The 19915-nt window shown below is 40.3% G+C and overlaps 1 protein-coding gene across 4 annotated transcripts in view; it reads right to left on the bottom strand.

Moving 5' to 3' along the window:
• Positions 1 to 18791, bottom strand: part of RAP1GDS1 (Rap1 GTPase-GDP dissociation stimulator 1) — a 164142-nt gene extending 145351 nt beyond the window's left edge. For 2 of the 4 annotated variants that reach the window (XM_055435082.2, XM_055435079.2), the window contains exon 1: positions 18635 to 18784. In XM_055435082.2, coding sequence (XP_055291057.1) covers positions 18635 to 18638 — 4 coding nt within the window. In that variant the 5' untranslated portion in view covers positions 18639 to 18784. Of the gene's footprint in view, positions 1 to 18634 lie in introns of all 4 variants that reach the window. The other 2 variants (XM_055435081.2, XM_055435080.2) reach the window with 2 other exon arrangements.
• Between the last annotated feature and the right edge of the window lie 1124 nt (positions 18792 to 19915).

Consider the following 19915-nt stretch of genomic DNA (forward strand, 5'->3'; position numbering starts at 1 on the left):
TAGTATTATTTTAGAAAACCTGATAACTACTATATATCTGAAATTCCTCGGTAATCATTTGACAAAGTATTATTTCATGTAGCGGTGATAAACTTAGAAAACCCACTGTGTTCCAAAAGTGATAGGAAAGATATAGATTCAAATAATTTCATCAAATATATTATTAGTAGCTTACTAAGATTGATATTAACATCAAGAATAATTAAATTTTCATTTGGAGAGAGGAATTCAAATATTCCTTTGTTCCTATGAGGTTGTATTAGGCCATTAAGTTTTGAAAAAATTTGCAATTTTCAGTGGTAACTATCTTTATTAAAAAAGAGTAATTAATGATTGACATTTTTTATTAGCCAAACAGGTAACATTTATGAAAAAGCTATAGTAAAGCCTATAATGTTGTTTAAATATGTATATTTTTTTCTGATAGACAAGACAGTCAACAGATAATTTTTCAAGGGAATTAACATCACAAAGAAAAATACACCATAGGGAAATGTTACTTAATAGAAAAAATTCTGTTACTCTATCTTCATTTGAAATGAAAGGAAAAAAAATCAGTAAACATTTATTCAGCAGGTAGGTCCCACTTTGATGAGTTTTAACAGCAGTCTGTTTCTTACTGAAACAATGCATAATCTTTCAAGTTTTATAACTGTTCCAATTATTACTATTGCATAACAAACCATCCCAAACTTACTGGCATAAAACAAAAGCCAATTTACTGTGCTCAGAGATTTCATGAACCCTCAGGAATTCATAAAGGGCACAATGAAGACAGCTTGTTTCGTCTCCACAAGGTCTGGGGTCTCAGTGTTGTCTCAAAGGCTAGGAACATCCCTGGGAATGACTCAATGGCTGAGGCTGGTATCACCTGAATCATCTGATTGTTTATTCACACACATATCTGGTGATCGGCCTGGAAAGACATGAATATCAGGATTGCTGACCTGAGATCTGACACTTGAGGCCTTCCCACATGGCCTAGCTTTCTTAGAGCATGGCGTCAGTAGGGTCTCAGACTTCCAGGGCTCCAAGCAGGCCAGTGTCCCAACAACCAAGGGAGAAGCAACACTGCCTTTCATTCCTGAGCCTACTGTCACTATTCACCCTACTTGTTTAACTTATATACAGAGTACATATACAGAGTATATCTACAGAGTAGAAATGCCAGGCTAGATGAACCACAAGCTGGAATCAAGATTGCCAGGAGAAATATCAATAACCTCAGACACACAGATGACACCACCCTTATGGCAGAAAGCAAAGGACTAAAGAGCCTCTCGATGAAACCAAAAGAGAAGAGTGAAAAAGCTGGCTTAAAACTCAACATTCAAAAAACTAAGATCAAGACATCTGGTCTCATCACTTCATGGCAAATAGATGGGGAAATAATGGAAACAGTGACAGACTTCATTTTCTTCGGCTTCAAAATCACTGCAGATGGTGACTGCAGCCATGAAATTAAAAGACGCTTGCTCCTTGGAAGAAAAGCTATGACCAACCTAGACAGTGTATTAAAAAGCCGAGATGTTACTTTGCCAACAAAGGCCCATCTAGTGAAAGCTATGGTTTTTCAGTAGTCATGCATGGATGTAAGAGTTGGACTATAAAGAAAGCTGAGCACCGAAAAACTGATGCTTTTGAACTATGATGTTGGAGAAGATTCTTGAGAGTCCCTTGGACTGCAAGGAGATCCAACGAGGCAATCCTCAAGGAAATCAGTCCTGAATATTCATTGGAAGGACTGATGCTGAAGCTGAAGCTCTGATACTTTGGCCACCTGATGCAAAGAACTGAATCACTGGAAAAGACCCTGATGCTGGGAAATTGAAAGCAGGAGAAGGGGATGACAGAGGATGAGATGGTTGGATGGCATCACCGACTTGGTGGCCGTGAGTCTGAGCAAGCTCTGCTAGGTGGTGATGGACAGGGAAGCCTAGCCTGCTGCAGTCCATGAGGTCGAAAAAAGTTGGACACAACTGAGCGATTGAACTGAACCTAGGAAATCAGAGCATCACTTCTGCTGCCTTCTGTTGGTTACAAGTGACTCACAAGCATGCTCATATCCAAAAGAAAGAGAACTCCCAAACTCTCAATGGAGAGTGACAACTTTTAGAAGACTACCTAGGGCCAGGAGATGTTCTTGTTGCCATGTTTGGAAAATATAATCTGTATAGTAATTTAATATTCACGAGATAACTTGGTTAATATAATACAACAAAGAGCATTACAACCTTTGGTTGGTTTTAGCTCCGAATACAAGATAAAATTTCCTAAAAATTACTATTTTAAGCTTTAGAAACAGAAATTAAAATTTATAAGATTGTTATTATATATAATATTTGCAACTACCCTGAGAAATAGGTGGTGTTATTATTACCTATATTTTAACAGATGAGAAAGCTGAATTTGAAAGCTGAATAAGTTGCCCAGAAAGTTAAATATCAATGTTGAGATAAATCCAAACATGTGTGTCTTCAAAGTCCAAGCTCTACTCACTGACCAAGAAATCCGCACAGTGCCACGTTAAGTGAACCTCACTCAAATCTCACGTGTACCAGAGCTGTCCGAAGCAGGGACTGCCTGTATCTTGCTTTATATAGATATAAGTTCTTCAATAACAGATTTATAACCCAACCAACTTAGATGCTTATACTAGCTAACAACTGTATGTATCTTAGTTATGTGATTAAAAAAAAAATCACAATGAAACTTATCAGGGAGCAGTCTCTGCCACAGTATTAATACCTCAAGGGTAGTACAATGCTGTTTAGTACAAATAAGTGTTTAACTGAATAAGTACATAAATTGTAGGAAAACTTTTCATGATCATTTTAAGTAGTGAGCTCTTGTATATTCCAGAGAAGCTGTACTATGGCTGAAAAGGTAAATATAATCTATCCTCTCATTTAAATTCATTGGGGGGGGTGTTTCTCTTTTTCTAAAATCCAAATTATGGCCTTATTTGTTTCTATTACTCATTATTTTATATTATTCTTTATCGACTAGTTAGAGGTTAAGCTTTCTAAAAGAAACAAAAAATGGGACTATTTACATTACTTATTTTGTCACTTTCTGTAATGCCTAATATGGTGATCCTGTGTTTCTGATTCGACTTAAGGTAATTTGTACAAACCATAAAAAAGTCAGAAATATGACCCACTGGACAGTTATTTTTTCTGGGAGCTTAACACTTCTCTCCCCAAAAATGTGTTCTGGCAACTGAAAGGAAATTAAGTTAATCAGCTCATATAAATTTTGTCTTTGTTCTAATTGATTTTATTTTTGAAGCCAATTTTATAACTTTAAAGATAAACCAACATGCATATTTCTGTGAAGCATAAATATATCATAAATTCTACTTTCTTATAACATCAGTTTCATTTTTATTATGGAGTTCCTTAATCCCCTGGAGAAGTAAATGGCAACCCACTCTAGTATTCCTGCCTGGGAAATCCCATGTACAGAGGATCCTGGTGGGCCACAGTCCATGGGATCCCAAAGAGTCAGGTATCATTAAGTGAAAAACAAGGAATCTTCAAAGTGGAATATTTTTCAGAAGAGTTAAATAAATTTTACAACCTGACAAATTTCTTGTTAAAAAGAATCTTAGATGATGTGAGCTTCTCACAGTTTTGAAAACAATTTTTTGTTACAGTACAATGATAGCTGGTTACTTTTTTTCTGACTATAAAAAACAAAACTCCTTAAATAAATTCAAGGAACTTATTAGTTATCTGAAATTATTCTATAAAATCATTTTTATATAATGAAAAAATAATTTAAAATTTAATTATTTAAAAAAAATAATTTAATATGAGTTTATGAAAGTCATTTATTAATCTTATATAATTCTTGTATGTTAAAAAATACTTATATATATATATAAGAAAATAATATTCTCAGGAAACAATATAGCAGTCTTATTTCACTTTGATGACTTTTTAAAATGTCATGCCATTATTTTCCCCTAAAAAGTGTATTTTATATTTGAGGGCAAATGAAAAAAGGAAAAATAAAACATCTTTTCTGGGGGACTAGTAGGTCTTTATTAGGTAACTGAGCTTGAAGTTTTCCATATTATAATTTATATTAGTGCCCTATGAAACAGGCATACCCTTTCTACTGTTACTGAAATCTATTATGTGATTCCCCTTCAATAATGATAATATTTTAAGGATATACAGGAAATGAGGGGGCCTTCCAAGTGGCACAGTGGTAAAGAATCTGCCTGTCAATGAAGGAGATGCAGGTTTGATTCCTGGGTCAAGAAGATTCCCTGGGGTAGGAAATGGCAACTCACTCCAATACTCTTGCCTGGAGGACAAAGGAGCCTGGTGGGCTACCAGTCCACAGGGTCACAAAAAGTTGGACACAACTGAGTGACAGAACAAGCAAGAAATGAAGATTTAAAGAGCTTAACCAACTTGCCAAAGGCTATGTTGCCGTTTAGTCCCTCAGTCATGTCTGACTCTTTGTGACCCCATGGGCTGCAGCCCTTTAGGCTCCTTTGTCCATGGGATTCCCAAGGCAAGAATACTGGAGTGGGTAGCCATTTCCTTCTCCAGGGGATGTTCCCCACCCAGGAATTGAACCTGCATCTCCTACACAGGCAGGCGGATTCTTTACTACTGAGCCACCAGGAAAGCCTGCCAAAGGCGATACAAAACAATCAACTTCTGAAGACCAGAGATTCTATCCTCTCTTTGATTTCGTACATTATTTGATCAACTGAAAATTCAGTTTAATCATTCCTGATGACCATACGTATCACATATAGTTAATTTTGCTCTTGACGAGTGGCATGATATAATTGTCACAATAATTTGATTTTAAAATAAATGTATTTTCAAAAAGTAATACGTTCAATTTTGTCACAGGTTTGAATACAATTAACTCTTTAGTAGTTCAATAGCTATAATAGAAATTTCAGTTCAGTTCAGTTCAGTCGCTCAGTCGTGTCCGACTCTCCGCGACCCCATGAATCACAGCACGCCAGGCCTCCCTGTCCATCACCAACTCCCGGAGTTCACTCAAACTCATGTCCACAGAGTCGGTGGACACTGCAAATTTAAATACTTTCAAGAATGAGAGAGTACCGAGTGAAATCTGTAGGATTTAAGATAAAAGTAAGTAATGAACCAGGGACCTCATACCCTGCCTAAAGGACAATTATCACTGATTGTCACCAATTGAAATACAGGAGGTTCAAGGATCCAAAATGTTTAATTTTTCAAGATAAGCTGAAGCAAAAAAAAAAAAAACCCAACAAACCCAACAACAAAAAAGATAAGCTGAAGCAGATTTTATCAGAGATTTGCTGATTATTTAAATGTTAACAACTAATTCCAATTTCTAAGAGTTTGCTAAAAAAAATCCATCTGCAAGAATATGTTTGTAAGGACTGCTGGTTTGCAAGCTCTATTAGAGACATGACTATCATCACTATAGGATAATGTTGTTAAATTAGGAGGAGACCTGAATCTGCAGGGATTCTGTAACATGAACAAACAAGTATTTACTGAATGCCAATAAGAAATATAAAACATTGAGCAACTAAAATTATATTACTAGATATGTTACAGTTCAAGAAGTGAGAGGTATCCAGAGAAATAAGAGGCCAATATGAGAGGTCAGCAGTACTTTACAAAGAGAAAAAGTTATTCTAGAAGGAAAAGTAACAGAACAATGGTGTCTTGGTGGTATCATGAATATTTAGAGGACTGTAAAAGGGAGATATATTTCAGACTAGTGAGAAATACAAGAGAGACAGCAGATTTCCATGGATCCTGAAAGCTAAGCAGAGTTAAGACTTGATGTAATAGGCAGCTGAAGCAACATTAGATTTTCAGCAGGAAGGTGATATGATCGATGCAGTGTCTTAAAGACTGGTTATAGTATGTAGAAAAGATTGGAGAGCCGCAGAGTGGTAACAGAGAGGCCAACTAAGAAATGGTCTCAGTAGCACAGGAATGAGATGAGGGGCCTGGACTTTGGCAGTAGGAATGAGTGAAGTGTTCTCCCCCAACCTATTTACCTGAATGAATCCTCATTACTAGCTTGTTTGTGTGTGTGTGTCATGAGCGCAGCTTTTTTTTTTTTTCATTAAATTGGAGCTGGCCTAGTATAATGAACAGAACACTAGGATAGGAGTTAGGAAATCAAGATTCTAGATCTGACACTGCACCTAACTACATGGGTGAAGCTGGGCAAGTCTCTTAATTTCATTAAACCTCAGTTCTATAATCTGGGTAGAAAAGGACAGAACCAGATAGATGTCATTGTTTGAAACTCCGGATCTTACAATTCTGAAAAGCAACAATCTGAAGTATCCAGATAAAAATGTAATTTCAGGTTTCTTCTGAAAGTCCAAAAGCTGGCTTCCTTGATGCCACCTGTGTACGTGGCAAAACTGGCCGGAGTTGAGTAGTGACTTCCTCTTTCAGGTTGGGCACATACTCTGGTTTGCCACAGTCCCATCATTTCCTCAAGTGAGGCCAGTGTTACTTGCTATCCGTCATGCTTCCACTGCTGCTTTTCTTGTGGTAGAGAAACGCTTTTCTCCACTTTTTCTCAACACTTTTCGCTACACTGTCTAAACTTTGTCTTTAACCAGGGGTGAGAAAATGTAAGAAAATAGGTATTTTTTCCAAGAAAAAGAAAAGAATACATTTTTATGAAAATAAATATTCTTTTAGATTTAACATGCATAAAAAGCTCACCTGCATGAAAAGATTACCATTTAACCCTCTTTAATGAGATAGTTTCATTTAGTTTGGAAACCCTGTTACACATGTTGGAAAGCTATTGAAAAAACTATCTAAAGGAGTGAAATCATTAGATTCACATTTTAGACAGAGTACTCTAGAAGCATTCAAGAACTTAAAAGGGGTATGACTGAGAGAAAGAACATCTGTTAGAGCACTAAGGTGGTCTGCAGAGGTGAACTGACAAGTTTACAGTGGAGAAAGGAGGGACTGATTCCAGGAGATAGAATTATTAGAATCGGGGGAACCCAACAAGTATTGGAAGTAGAATGATGCTAGACTTTAGGGACCGTTCACTAGATAAACGGTGATACCATCCAGTGTAGGAATACCCAAGGAAGAAAAAGTCTTGGGGAAAGGTGAGGTGGTATAGCATTACTCTACAGTAGAAGTTGGCCAACTATAGCTCACTGCCTGTTTTTACACAACCCATGAGTAAAATGGTTTTCACATATGTAAATGTTGGAAAAAGAAGAATGTATTTCATAATGTACTAATCACACGAAATTCAAATTTCAGTGTCCACAAATAGTTTCCCTGGGACACGATTCATTCCTTTAATCATTGTCTATACCCGGGTTCACTTCACCAGGACAGAGATGAGTAGTTGAGACAGCAACCGTATGTGGTATTCTCATCACTTTACACTGTTTCTTGGGGTACTACAAATTGTAGTGACACGGTTATGATTGCTCAGTGTTTCAAGCACCATGTGTAACGTCATACCACAACGTTTCATTTCGACCATCACATCGAAGGGCTTCACAGGTGGCTCAGTGGTGAAGAATCCACCTGCCAATACAGGACATGCAGGTTTGATCCCTGGGTTGGGAAGATCCCCTGGAAAAGGAAATGGCAACCCAATCCCATATTCTTTTGGGGAAATTCCATGGACAGAGGAGACTGGTGGACTACAGTCCATAGGGTTGCAAAGAGTTGGACTCAACTTACCAACTCAACAACAACAATCACATCAAAACAAAAAGAGAAAACTATACTTCAAATATCATGCTTTTAATGTTTTAAGGGGCACATGGATTATTCTGCTAGTGAATTAGATGGCAAACCACTGTACCACACAATGACACTAAAGCTACACTAGAAAAATTTAACATATATCTACATAACCAAACTAGGTATCCATCATATTCATAATTCATAGGAAAGTAATCAGAGAAATTAGAAAGTATAAAACAAAGTACTTCATTGGACCAGAGTTTCTTCACAAAAATAAAAAGTGAAAATGAATTTGCAAACAAAGTTAAGTTTCTGAGTGGTGCACCTTTTAGTTAAGCAGAGAAAGATATTTACTCATGATATGTTAATTAAACTACATTTTTACTACAACAACCAAAGAAACATTTGCAGAGAGGGGAAACCATGCTTAAGAACAGTCTTTTGGTAAGACAGCTATGGTAAGAGCACTGGGAGCAATATTCAATTAGAAGACAAGGCAAATAATTTTGAAAAGTTTTCTATGGTTCTTGATAAATTAATAGATAATTGAGATACTGCATAGTGTTCTTATTTTCAAAAAGGCAGTGATGAAAATGAAGTGACTGCAGGACTGGCCCTCTGTAAAGACTGCATACAACAACAGACAAAAATATTTCTAAAACCGAGAAAACATTAACTCAGTACAACCTAAAGTGGAAGCTACTAAGATGTGTTACAACTGATGGTGGTAAAAATACGTGAGGAACAGTAAAAGGCTTAGTAGAATAAATTCACAAAGTTTGTGAAAATAAGGTATGTAAAGCTTATGTTTCTTTATTATATTATTCATCAGTAGTTATTTTATGGGAAAACATTTAAAATAACATGTATTATTGAACTAATACTATCAACTTCATTCACTCCTACAGATTTAAACCACTGTCAGTTGTTTCTACTTTGATAAAAAACCACTCCAGTACTATTGCCTAGAAAATCCCATGGATGGAGGAGTCTGGTGGGCTGCAGTCCGTGGGGTTGCTAAGGGTCGGACAGGACTGAGCGACTTCACTTTCACTTTTCACTTTCATACATTGGAGAAGGAAATGTGTGTTCCTGCCTGGAGACAGGGACGGGGGAGCCTGGTGGGCTTCCGTCTATGGGGTCACACAGAGTCGGACACGACTGAAGTGACTTAGCAGCAGAAGCTCAATATTCTAACTTGCCTTATCACACAACAGCTTGTGGGCTTAGCAGTTGTATGGTTTTGTTGTGAGTTTTGGTTTTTTTTCCCAAGCTCAACAGTGAGACTGAAATTTCTGAACAAAAAGAAAAGCCTTCAACCATTATTAAACAATGAATACCTTTGGAAATTATATTTTGCTGCAGATTGATAACATTTCCTTGAATTTGACCTGAAAGTCTAGGCAAAATAGTACTTATATGCAAAACATACTATGTTAAGTCATTTTGACAACATTTTTCAAATCACAAATAACCAGCAATCTGCTTTATATATTTCTTGTGCTGTCAAAATTAAAAACAAGATCTCCGTGCATATACAAAATTGCAACAGATATATTATCCAAGTTCAAACTATAGTGCCAGCAGTGTTTTTGAGACTTCACTGCAAGCGCAAAAGAAACGTCCATATACCAAAACCCATTTAACTATGTAATCGAGGAGCCTCTAACTTTCGAATGGTTAATCTGTAATGTAAACAGCATACTAAATAGCAAATATTAAAGAGAATCTAAAAGAATTCTATAAATGCCTCCCATACAATTAATGTGATCACTAAGATCATATGCCCATGACTGACAGCAGCATTTGGTGCCACCTATCTGTGTGAACACATTTCCAAGACAAAATCAGTTAGATGCCTTTACAGACCTGCATTAACAAATGAACAACTGCAATCAAATTTGATGATAGGGTAACTGTGAATCCCAATTAAAAGAAATTGTTGTCTCAAAAAGAATATTTTCATTAGGAGATCTGTATTACAATAAATCATGTTCAATTCATGCTATAGTCTGAATGCAGTCAATAAAGACTTTGTGGTTATCTGCTTTCTCTCATATGTGTTTTCACTCTTAACCATGTATTATTATTATCTTTGATTTTGCCTCATGGCCTGCGAAGTCTAACATACTTACCATCTGGCTCTTAATGTAAAAAGTTTGCAGACCTCTGCTCTATGGAGATGCTATTCAAAGTGCAGCAGCAACTGGGAAACGTCGTGACAAGGCAAATTCTTGGCCCACCCCACATCTACTGAATCAGAATTTCTGAGGGTGAGCCCAATACTTTTCTTCTTTTTTAACAAATGTAAGAATCACTCTTAAGGATTTTAGAGACTTGCTTCTGTCCCCTTGGATAAATTATTTAATTCTTTGAGTCAGTAAAATGGGAACAGTGTTACCCACTTCATAGAACTACTGAAGAGATTAAAACTAACTTTAAAAATATGAGAAAAAAAAAACATAAGGTTTAACATGGTAACTGACACGAGTAATTCTTAATAAATAGTAATAGAAAAGACCCTAATGTTGGGAAAATAACCCTAACTTAAGGAGAAGGAGATGACGGAGGGTGAGATGGTTGGATGGCATCACCAACTCAGTGGACAGGAGTCTGAGCAAGCTCCAGGAGATGGTGAAGGACAGGGAAGCCTGGCATGCAGCAGTCCATGGGGTCACAAAGAGTTGGACATGACTGAGAGACTGAACAACAACAATAATAATTATTAATTCAAAGGTGTATTGGGGGGCCTCCATGCACCAGCCCATGACACATGAAAATTAAATTTTTAGGAATTTTGTGAGACAGTTTTTTAAATTTCATAAACTTAAAACTAGGCAAGTTACACTAAATCAACATTAATATTCAAAACTCATCACTACTTAACTACCTTACCACAGTTGATCATCATCTGTGCTCATGCAGCTATTATGTCTAGATGGTAGATAGCCTTATACTGGTGTGCTGCATCTCATTTCTTCCCAACTATGCATTCACAGGAAATCAACCACCACATATCAGAGCTTTTCTGGAGAAGGGCTTCTGGCAAAACATTAATCAACACACTTCTGGTTATCATTATTAAAAATTACATAATGAATTCAGTTTTGAACTCAATGAGTCTGAATTAACTATGCACATAGGGATGTCTAACAATCTGTTAGTTAAAAAGATGTATTTTTAGGCACCAACAGCATATAAATAGTAGCTGAAGCCATAAACTTGGACAAAATTGAGCAAAAGAGCATTTAGAGAAGGGATCAGATATAGAATGATATGGAAAAAATTAATTATATGAACAATAAGTCAGAAAGACTTTGGAATTTATAAGTATAGCCAATTATGGCTAGCAGCTCAATTTAACTATTCCCATTTATCACTATCCAAGTTCTCAGGTTTAACTCCTGGAATGGTTCTACCAACAAAAGCTGTATGAATAGATGCACTGAATTACATTACTCTGCCATTTGAATTTAGCATCTATATCTTAGCCACCATGGGTAATGGTATTTTAGGTCACCTATTTAGACAAAGCTAACAAGTTGGTTACTTGCCTTGAGAACCATGAACAGTATCAAAAGGCAAAATGACAGGATACTGAATGAGGAATTCCCCAGGTCGGTAGGTGCCCAGTATGCTACTGGAGGTCAGTGGAGAAATAACTCCAGAAAGAATGAAGGAGGGACCCAAAGCAAAACCAATACCCAGTTATGGATGTGACTGGTGATAGAAGCAAGGTCTGATGCTGTAAAGAGCAATACTGCATAGGAACCTGGAATGTTAGGTCCATGAATCAAGGCAAATTGGGAGTGGTCAAACAGGAGATGACAAGAGTGAATGCAGACATTCTAGGAATCAGTGAACTAAAATGGACTGGAATGGGTGAATTTAAATCAGATGACCATTATATCTACTACTGTGGGCAGGAATCCCTTAGAAGAAATGGAGTAGCCATCATGGTCAACAAAAGAGTCCGAAATGTAGTACTTGGATGCAATCTTAAAAACAACAGAATGATTTCTGTTCGTTTCCAAGGCAAACCATTCAATATTACAGTAATCCAAGCCTATGCCCCAACCAGTAATGCTGAAGAAGCTGAAGTTGAACGGTTCTATGAAGACCTACAAGACCTTTTAGAACTAACACCCAAAACAGATGTCCTTTTCGTTATAGGGGACTGGAATGCAAAAGTAGGAAGTCAAGAAACACCTGGAGTAACAGGCAAATTTGGCCTTGGAGCACGAAATGAGCAGGGCAAAGGCTAATAGAGTTTTGCCAAGAGAACGCACTGGTCATAGCAAACACCCCCTTCCAACAACACAAGAGAAGACTCTACACATGGACATCACCTGGTGGTCAACACCGAAATCAGACTGATTATATTCTTTGCAGCCAAAGATGGAGAAGCTCTATACAGTTAGCAAAAACAAGACCAGGAGCTGACTGTGGCTGAGATCATGAACTCCTTATTGCCAAATTCATACTTAAATTGAAGCAAGTACGGAAAACCACTAGATCATTCAGATATGACCTAAAGCAAATCCCTGATGATTATATAGTAGAAGTATGAAATAGATTTAAGGGACTAGATCTAATAGAGTGCCTGATGAACTCTGGACGGAGGTTCGTGACATTGTACAGGAGACAGGGACCAAGACCATCCCCATGGAAAAGAAATGCAAAAAAGAAAAATGACTGTCTGAGGAGGCCTTACAAATAGCTGTGAAAAAAAGAGGCGAAAAGCAAAGGAGAAAAGGAAAGATATAAGCATCTGAATGCAGAGTTCCAAAGAATAGCAAGGAGAGATAAGAAAGCCTTCCTCAGTGATCAATGCAAAGAAATAGAGGAAAACAACAAAATAGGAAAAACAAGAGATCTTTTCAAGAAAATTAGAGATACCAAGGGAACATTTCATGCAAAGATGGGCTCGATATGGACAGAAATGGTATGGACCTAACAGAAGCAGATTTATATTAAGAAGAGGTGGCAAGAACACACAGAAGAACTGTACAAAAAAGATCTTCACGACCAAGATAATCACGATGGCGTGATCACTCACCTTGAGCCGGACATCTTGGAATGCGAAGTCAAGTGGACCTTAGAGAGCATCACTACGAACAAAGCTAGTGGAGGTGATGGAATTCCAATTGAGCTATTTCAAATCCTGACAGATGATGCTGTGAAAGTGCTGCACTCAATATGCCAGCAGATTTGGAAAACTTGGCAGTGGCCACAGGACTGGAAAAGGTCGGTCTTCATTCCAATCCCAAAGAAAGGCAATGACAAAGAATGCTCAAACTACCGCACAATTGCACTCATCTCACATGCTAGTAAAGTCATGCTCAAAATTCTCCAAGCCACGCTTCAGCAATATGTGAACCATGAACTCCCAGATGTTCAAGCAGGTTTTAGAAAAGGCAGAGGCACCAGAGATCAAACTGCCAACATCCGCTGGATCATGGAGAAAGCAAGAGAGTTCCAGAAAACCATCTATTTGATGGCACCCCACTCCAGTACTCTTGCCTGGAAAATCCCATTGACGGAGGAGTCTGGTAGGCTGCCGTCCATGGGGTCACTAAGAGTAGGACAGGACTGAGTGACTTCACTTTCACTTTTCACTTTCATGCATTGGAGAAGTGGCAACCCACTCCAGTGTTCTTGCCTGGAGAATCCCAAGGACGAGGGAGCCTGGTGGGCTGCCATCTATGGGGTCACACGGAGTTGGACATGACTGAAGCGGCTTAGCAGCAGCAGCAGAGGCTGAAATATTCTGCTGTGAAAATTAAAACTATGGTTCTCAAAGTGAATTAAGGCTATTACAATTTTCTCAATAGTAGTACTATATATTTCAGAATACAACTCTACCAAGGATAGTAAATCTAGCCCTCTCCCATATAAAAAAAAAAAAGGGGTGGGTTGTATATACAAAACAGACATAAAGCCAACATAAGAAAAATCACTGAACTAGTCAATGTATATGCTCTTTTAAAATAATAAATTTTCAGTGATTGCCAGCTTACAAAAATATTTTATTGCTCTACCTTGACTTGTAAAGAACAAGTAAAAGTACCAATGTTAACTATTTTTCTATGAACCTATTCCTGGACTTAGAAATGCAAGCCAAAAAAAAAAAAAGACTTATCCACAAGGCTTATACATAGAGAAAAACTCCATGAGTTAAGAGTATAATTAGAGGCACACATGTAACTAGAGAAATCCCAAATTCACAAAGACTAACAGTAAATAAAAAGTGATAAAACCATTCATCAGTAGAGTATCTTTGATGCAAAATCTCTCATGTCACATAAAATACAAAACCATTTCTAAACTCACTCTACATGACAGATATTGCAAAAATAAAAAGGGTACTATACTAAGTAACAGACATAAAATACAGAACGGCAAAGAAATGTGAGGCACTATGGTGAGATTACAAACTTTGGTTAGCCAAAACTCAGCACGTGTCATTCCATGTAATGTCAGACATTTAAAAAATGTTTACATGCTTACCTATAGACGTTAAACAGGGCAAGGAATACCGTACTACTTACTATACATGGTGAACTCTGTTTCTACTTATTCTATTCATTATCCACTTAGCCTTTCCAGGTGACCTCCAAACCTGTCATTCCTCATAAAGATGCTTTTTAGAAAACACTTAACCAGAGGTAAGACCCTAAGCAAACCACATGAACCTGGAGCCTTTTCTCAGTCATCATTACTCACTGTTCTGAAGCAGCAGTCACTGACCTTTCCTTCTTGAAATCAACCAATTCTAGTCTTTCACTCCCACCTACTACCATCTTTTCAGTGTCCAATCATTTCATTCTTTTTTCCTAATGATGTGGCATTCCTCAAGACTCTTACCTTGGATATATTTTCTTCTTTTTCTTCGTTGGCTCTCATCCTCCTACCTAACTTTAAATATTATCTCAGGATATTGGTGGGTAATTTTCAGATATCTAGCTCAGATCCTTCCCTGAGAGTTAAAATAACCATTATATATTTTTTACCCAGTTTTGGTCAGTCAACAATTTTTTACTGCCAGCTCCACGTGTGATACGCCAGTGTTAGAAATGTATTTCAACACCTAGTATGAGAATCCTTGTCATCAAGAAGTAGAGAAGCTAAAAGAAAAGCTAAATAATCCATCAGGTGCAAAACTGACCATTCATGTGTCCTCTACCAATGGACTGAACATATATTTAACAGATCCCACATTCTCAGTACTCCCATGTAACAATGCATGATCCTTCCTTAACTCTATACTCTTTATGTGCCACATTCTATTCCTACTGCCATAGCCTGGTTCAGGCTAGTACGTATTTTCACCCAACTGCAACCGCCTTCTTAACCATTCTCTAGTTTCTCATCCAATCCATCCTGCACTCAATTAACAAATTAATTTTCCTAAACCACAGATGTGCTCCAATACTTAACTGACTAAAATGTTTAACAGTCCCTCAAGTCCAAAAACAACTTCAGCTTGAGATTAGAGGCCTTCCATTATCTGTTCCTTACCTGTTAATACTTCTTTCATCTCTGTCACCCACTATTTCCTTACCTTTTGCTGTAGCCAAACATGATTATTTAATCATATCCTGAAACTATCTGAATGTTCCTACTGCTGTATCTTCATTTACGTCATTTCTCTACCTCCACCCCCATCCCGATTAACAGTCTCCATTTCTATCTTTCAGAAGCTTAACCGAATACTGGTTCAAATAGCATCATTTTTCTGAAAACTTCTCTCCATCGTCAGAAAGTATAAAATAAATTAAGGTCTTCTGTATCATTCATATTTTATATCTATTACAGTTATCTGTGTATGTATCATATTATTCCTTAAGAGTATGAGAAACTTAAAAAATGTTTTATTAATCTTTACCCTCACATAGTATATTACATATGGTTGATATTCAAATATGAAATATACATTGAATTTTAATATATACACAAAATAACAGCAAAGATCCGTAAGACCACATAAGAAATTTCCTTCACTTTCTTACAAAGAAAATCACTGCCACAAGAATTTTTTTTTAAATCACCTATATATTTCTTGAAAAGACATTAACAAGTGATTTTTTTTTTGCCCTACCAGTAATCAGTATACCCCTTATGTATATATGAATTGTTACAATAACTTCCTTGGCTTAGAATGTAAAATTGCTTCCCAAGCTTTCAGTTTTACATTATTGTATGTACCTACTGACTCTGTGGACCTGAGTTTGAGTGAACTCCGGGAGTTGGTGATGGACAGGGATGCCTGGCGTGCTGTGATTCATGGGGTCGCGGAGAGTCGGACACGACTGAGCGACTGAACTGAACTGATCACAAACTAAACCGCCATACCACTGAAGACAGCAATTTAGAAATAGCGTGCCTGGTGGCTGCTCCAAAACCCATACCTCTTAAGACAACTCAACCTTTTTTTTTTTTTTTTTTGAGAAAGAGAGAAGAGCAATCATAGTGTAATATTTCTCTGTGCCCACTTCTTTAACACCTCCATTACCTCCCTAACATCTACCAACTCAAACGTTGTTCAGAGTCCATACTTACAGGTTCACAAGTCCACAATAATAGATGGGTTTCCAGTTCAACAATTAATTCAAAGATTCACTGAATACCTACTATGAGGAAAGCACTGTGGAGGACCCAAAAATTAATAAGACACAATTTTCATCTTCTGGAACACAACACTACATGCATAATACACACACATAAACAACTCCATTATAAAGCTGATTATATAAGAGCGAAAAAGCTTCCAACAAGGTACAAACAGAATGATATGAGGAAAGAGTAATTTAGTCAAAGTATACCTAGGAAGCTTCAAATGAGGAATGGATTTAACTTTCTTTGAAATCAAGTAATAATATTCAAGACTGCTGCTGCTGCTGCTGCTAAGTCACTTCAGTCGTGTCCGACTCTGTGTGACCCCATAGACGGAAGCCCACCAGGCTCCCCCTTCCCTGGGATTCTCCAGGCAAGAACACTGGAGTGGGTTGCCATTTCCTTCTCCAATGTGTGAAAGTGAAAAGTGAAAGTGAAGTCGCTCAGTCGTGTCCGACCCTTAGCGACCCCACAGACTGCAGCCCACCAGGCTCCTCCATCCGTGGGATTTTCTAGGCAAGAGTACTGGAGTGGCTTGCCATTGCCTTCTCCGAATATTCAAGACTAATTATTTTTAAAGTATATTTTCAGTAGTATTGCAATAGAATTTAATTTTTTTCCCACTGAAATGGTACTGATTCAACATGCAAGTTAAAATTTTAAACAGATTTTTATTAGCTCAGCTTGAAACATGGTGAAATACAGTTTATAGGCCAAACTTGTGGCCTATAATTAACAGGAAAAATTTTGTTATGTTCAGGGGGAAGACAAACTATGTCTCCAACAATCTGAACTAATATTCTACTCCCAGAGAAAGGCTAGGTACACATAAACGGAACACCCAATTTTTACAGAAATCTGTTCAGCATATCAATAGGACATTAAAAAGAAAAAAAAAAATGAACAAGTGAAAATAATATTCTGGGTCTTAGATTCATTTTTCATTCACACCACCTCCCCATGTAACAATGACCTCTTCCTGATATACAGCCAAAGGTCTGAATCAGAGCCTGGAGCATTTGCTTTTCAAGTGAGCTCCATCCACACCATTTCTAGATTTAGACACTTCTTTGAAGATTCTGAGTTGCCATGACCTAACTCTGGACGTGCTGAGTACTGTATTGACAAATGAAAGGACCACACTCATCTGAAGCTTAAAATAACTTGCAGGGAAGGGGTGGGAAAAGTCCAAGTTGACATATGCCAATGTAGCAAATTTTAAAAAGAAGAAACTCTAATAGACAGGAATGGAAACAAACTGGGGAACTTGGAGAAGCATGGTATTCGAAATTGCTACCATTTTTTAAAAACTTTGGTCTTTTAATTATGTTACAGTATCCATGAGACGTTTTTGCAATTACTGAACTTCAAAATTAAGCAACATACTGTGAAAAAAAAAAAAAGGATAAATTACATGCACTTTTATAAAAGATACTTGCTTTTAAATATCCAAAACTCTTGACATTAACAAAAAAATAACTAAAATCAGATTATGTAGATTTCGACAAGGGAAACCGGGAAAGAATAACTAACATGTAAGTTCGGTAACATGTTACAGGGTGCAGTTTCCTACTACAGTAGACAAGCGAAGGAACCAAGAAAATGGGTTGAGCACAGGAATACTGCTACACTGTAGCCACTCAACACTAATTCAACAGCTAGCGGGCTCTATCCATCCTCCCTCACGTTCCTCGTGGCCTCTGACAAGTCATCCTTTCAACCTATGAGGCTGTCCGCTCTCCCCCAACAAATATAATTCCCGTGCAGGTTGTAAAATCTCCCCCACAAACTACATGCTCACACCTCCCTGCCTTGGTATGAGCAGTCCCCACAGTGGGGAAAGGTCGCCCTGGCAGGGAAGTTGGGTGAAGTGGTCTTCCTCGCGGTCCGACCCGAGCCCCTCCAGCCCAGCAGCCGCCGGGGAAAGGAAACGGGCGGCCGCCGAAGAAACCGGGAAGGGGCAGCGGATGCGAGCCCGCGAGGCAGGCTCCGTGGTGCCCGAGCACCGGCTCGGGCAGGAAGAATGGAGGAGGGGAGGCCAGGCAGCGAGGTGCCCGAGGGCCGGGCGGCGGACCGGCCCCGCGGCCCGACCCCACCCCGCGCTCGGCACCCTCCCGGTTCGCGGATCCGGCGTGCGTTCCGCGTGCGCCGCCTCTCCCCGGAGGAAGAGCCACTGCCTCCCACCCGTGGATCTGAGAAATCCGGCAACTTTGCGCGAGGAACGCTTCGCACCCTGCAACACACCGAGCAAGAGAAATATGTCAGGCGATGACGGGGGAGGGAGGATGACTTACCCATGTTCCTCCCAGAGGGTGAGGCGCCGGCAGCGCGAGGCGAAGGTCTCCGGCGCGGGCGGCGCGGCGCTGTGTCCTCCGTCTACCTCCGTCGCTCCCGCAGCCAGGGAGGGACCCGCGGGGGGCGGCCGCCGGGGAGGAGCAGCTGCCGCTGCTGCTGCTGCGGACGGCGCGGCCGCGGCGGGGACGAGCGGCGGGGGGCGGGGCGCGGCGGGGCGGGGCGGGCGCGGCGGGCGCAGCCTGCGGCGGGCGCGGCTCCGCGCGGGCGGGCGGGCGCTGGGGGCGCCGAGCGCAGCCGGAGGAGCGCCCGCCCCGACGCGCCGGCGAGAGCGCCCCGCCCTCCCCGCCGAGCATGCTCAGTGCGTCCCCCCGCCTGGGGCCGGCGACTCCGGCGCGCGGGTGGGCGTGTGTTTGCGGGCCGGCTGCAGCTGCGGCGGCGGAGCTTGATGGCGGCCGCCCGAGGGGCCGAGGGTGAGCCTCCAGAGGCTGGGCACCGCGACGCTGAGCCCGAGCTACTGCACCTGGCTCTCTAGCCTGACCCCCGCCACCCCACACCCGGAAAACGGGCCCGTGCTCATTTCGGGGCAGCCCAGGTGCACCGGCGGGGATTGCCCGAAGGAGGAGACGCTGGGCCTTCTTAGACCCGGGAGGGTGGTCGGGAAGCAAAGCGGATGTCCTGAAATGAAGGTGGAATGGACATACTGGCCGTGAGGCCGGCGACCCTGGAGACAGATACCTGAGGACGCCCGTTTTCAGAGCAGCCTATGGGCCCGCTGGGCACAGAGCAAGGAGGCGGCCGCTGGGAGGGCGCTCGGCATTAGGACTGTCTTGTCTGTGGCCAGTTAAAAAACAAACAAAAGGTTCGGCAAACGAAAGGAGTGACCGTCCCGGGATTTCTTCAGAAAGTGTTGTTCTCCTTCCAGAGGAGTGCGGCCTTCCGTTCCCCGGAGGACACCTGAAAAGCTATGTAACGAGGGTGCCCTGGCCGTGGGGCGCCACCCTGCAGGGATGCGCCCGGCTCCCTTTGAACGCGGCAGGCACAAGGTTGCCAAAGTGGAAAATAAAAAAGTCCGCAGAGCTGCCTGCGGCCCCTCAGGGTGCATCGGTCGGAGTTTCCTGGGTCCGCGAGGCCGCCGCCTGCTCCCACGCCTCCCCAACAGCGGGGAAAACCTGAGCCCGCGGTCCCTGTTGAGGGCGCCCTCCCAGCTGGGCATGCGCGCGGGGCGCAGGCTGGTCTTCGCGCCTCTGCCCTGGGGGCGGAGGCAGGGGAAACCTTTTATT

Source organism: Moschus berezovskii, chromosome 5 (genome assembly GCF_049115385.1).
Source record: "Moschus berezovskii isolate FMDL1 chromosome 5, NW_MosBer_1.0, whole genome shotgun sequence".
NCBI lineage: Eukaryota > Metazoa > Chordata > Mammalia > Artiodactyla > Moschidae > Moschus > Moschus berezovskii.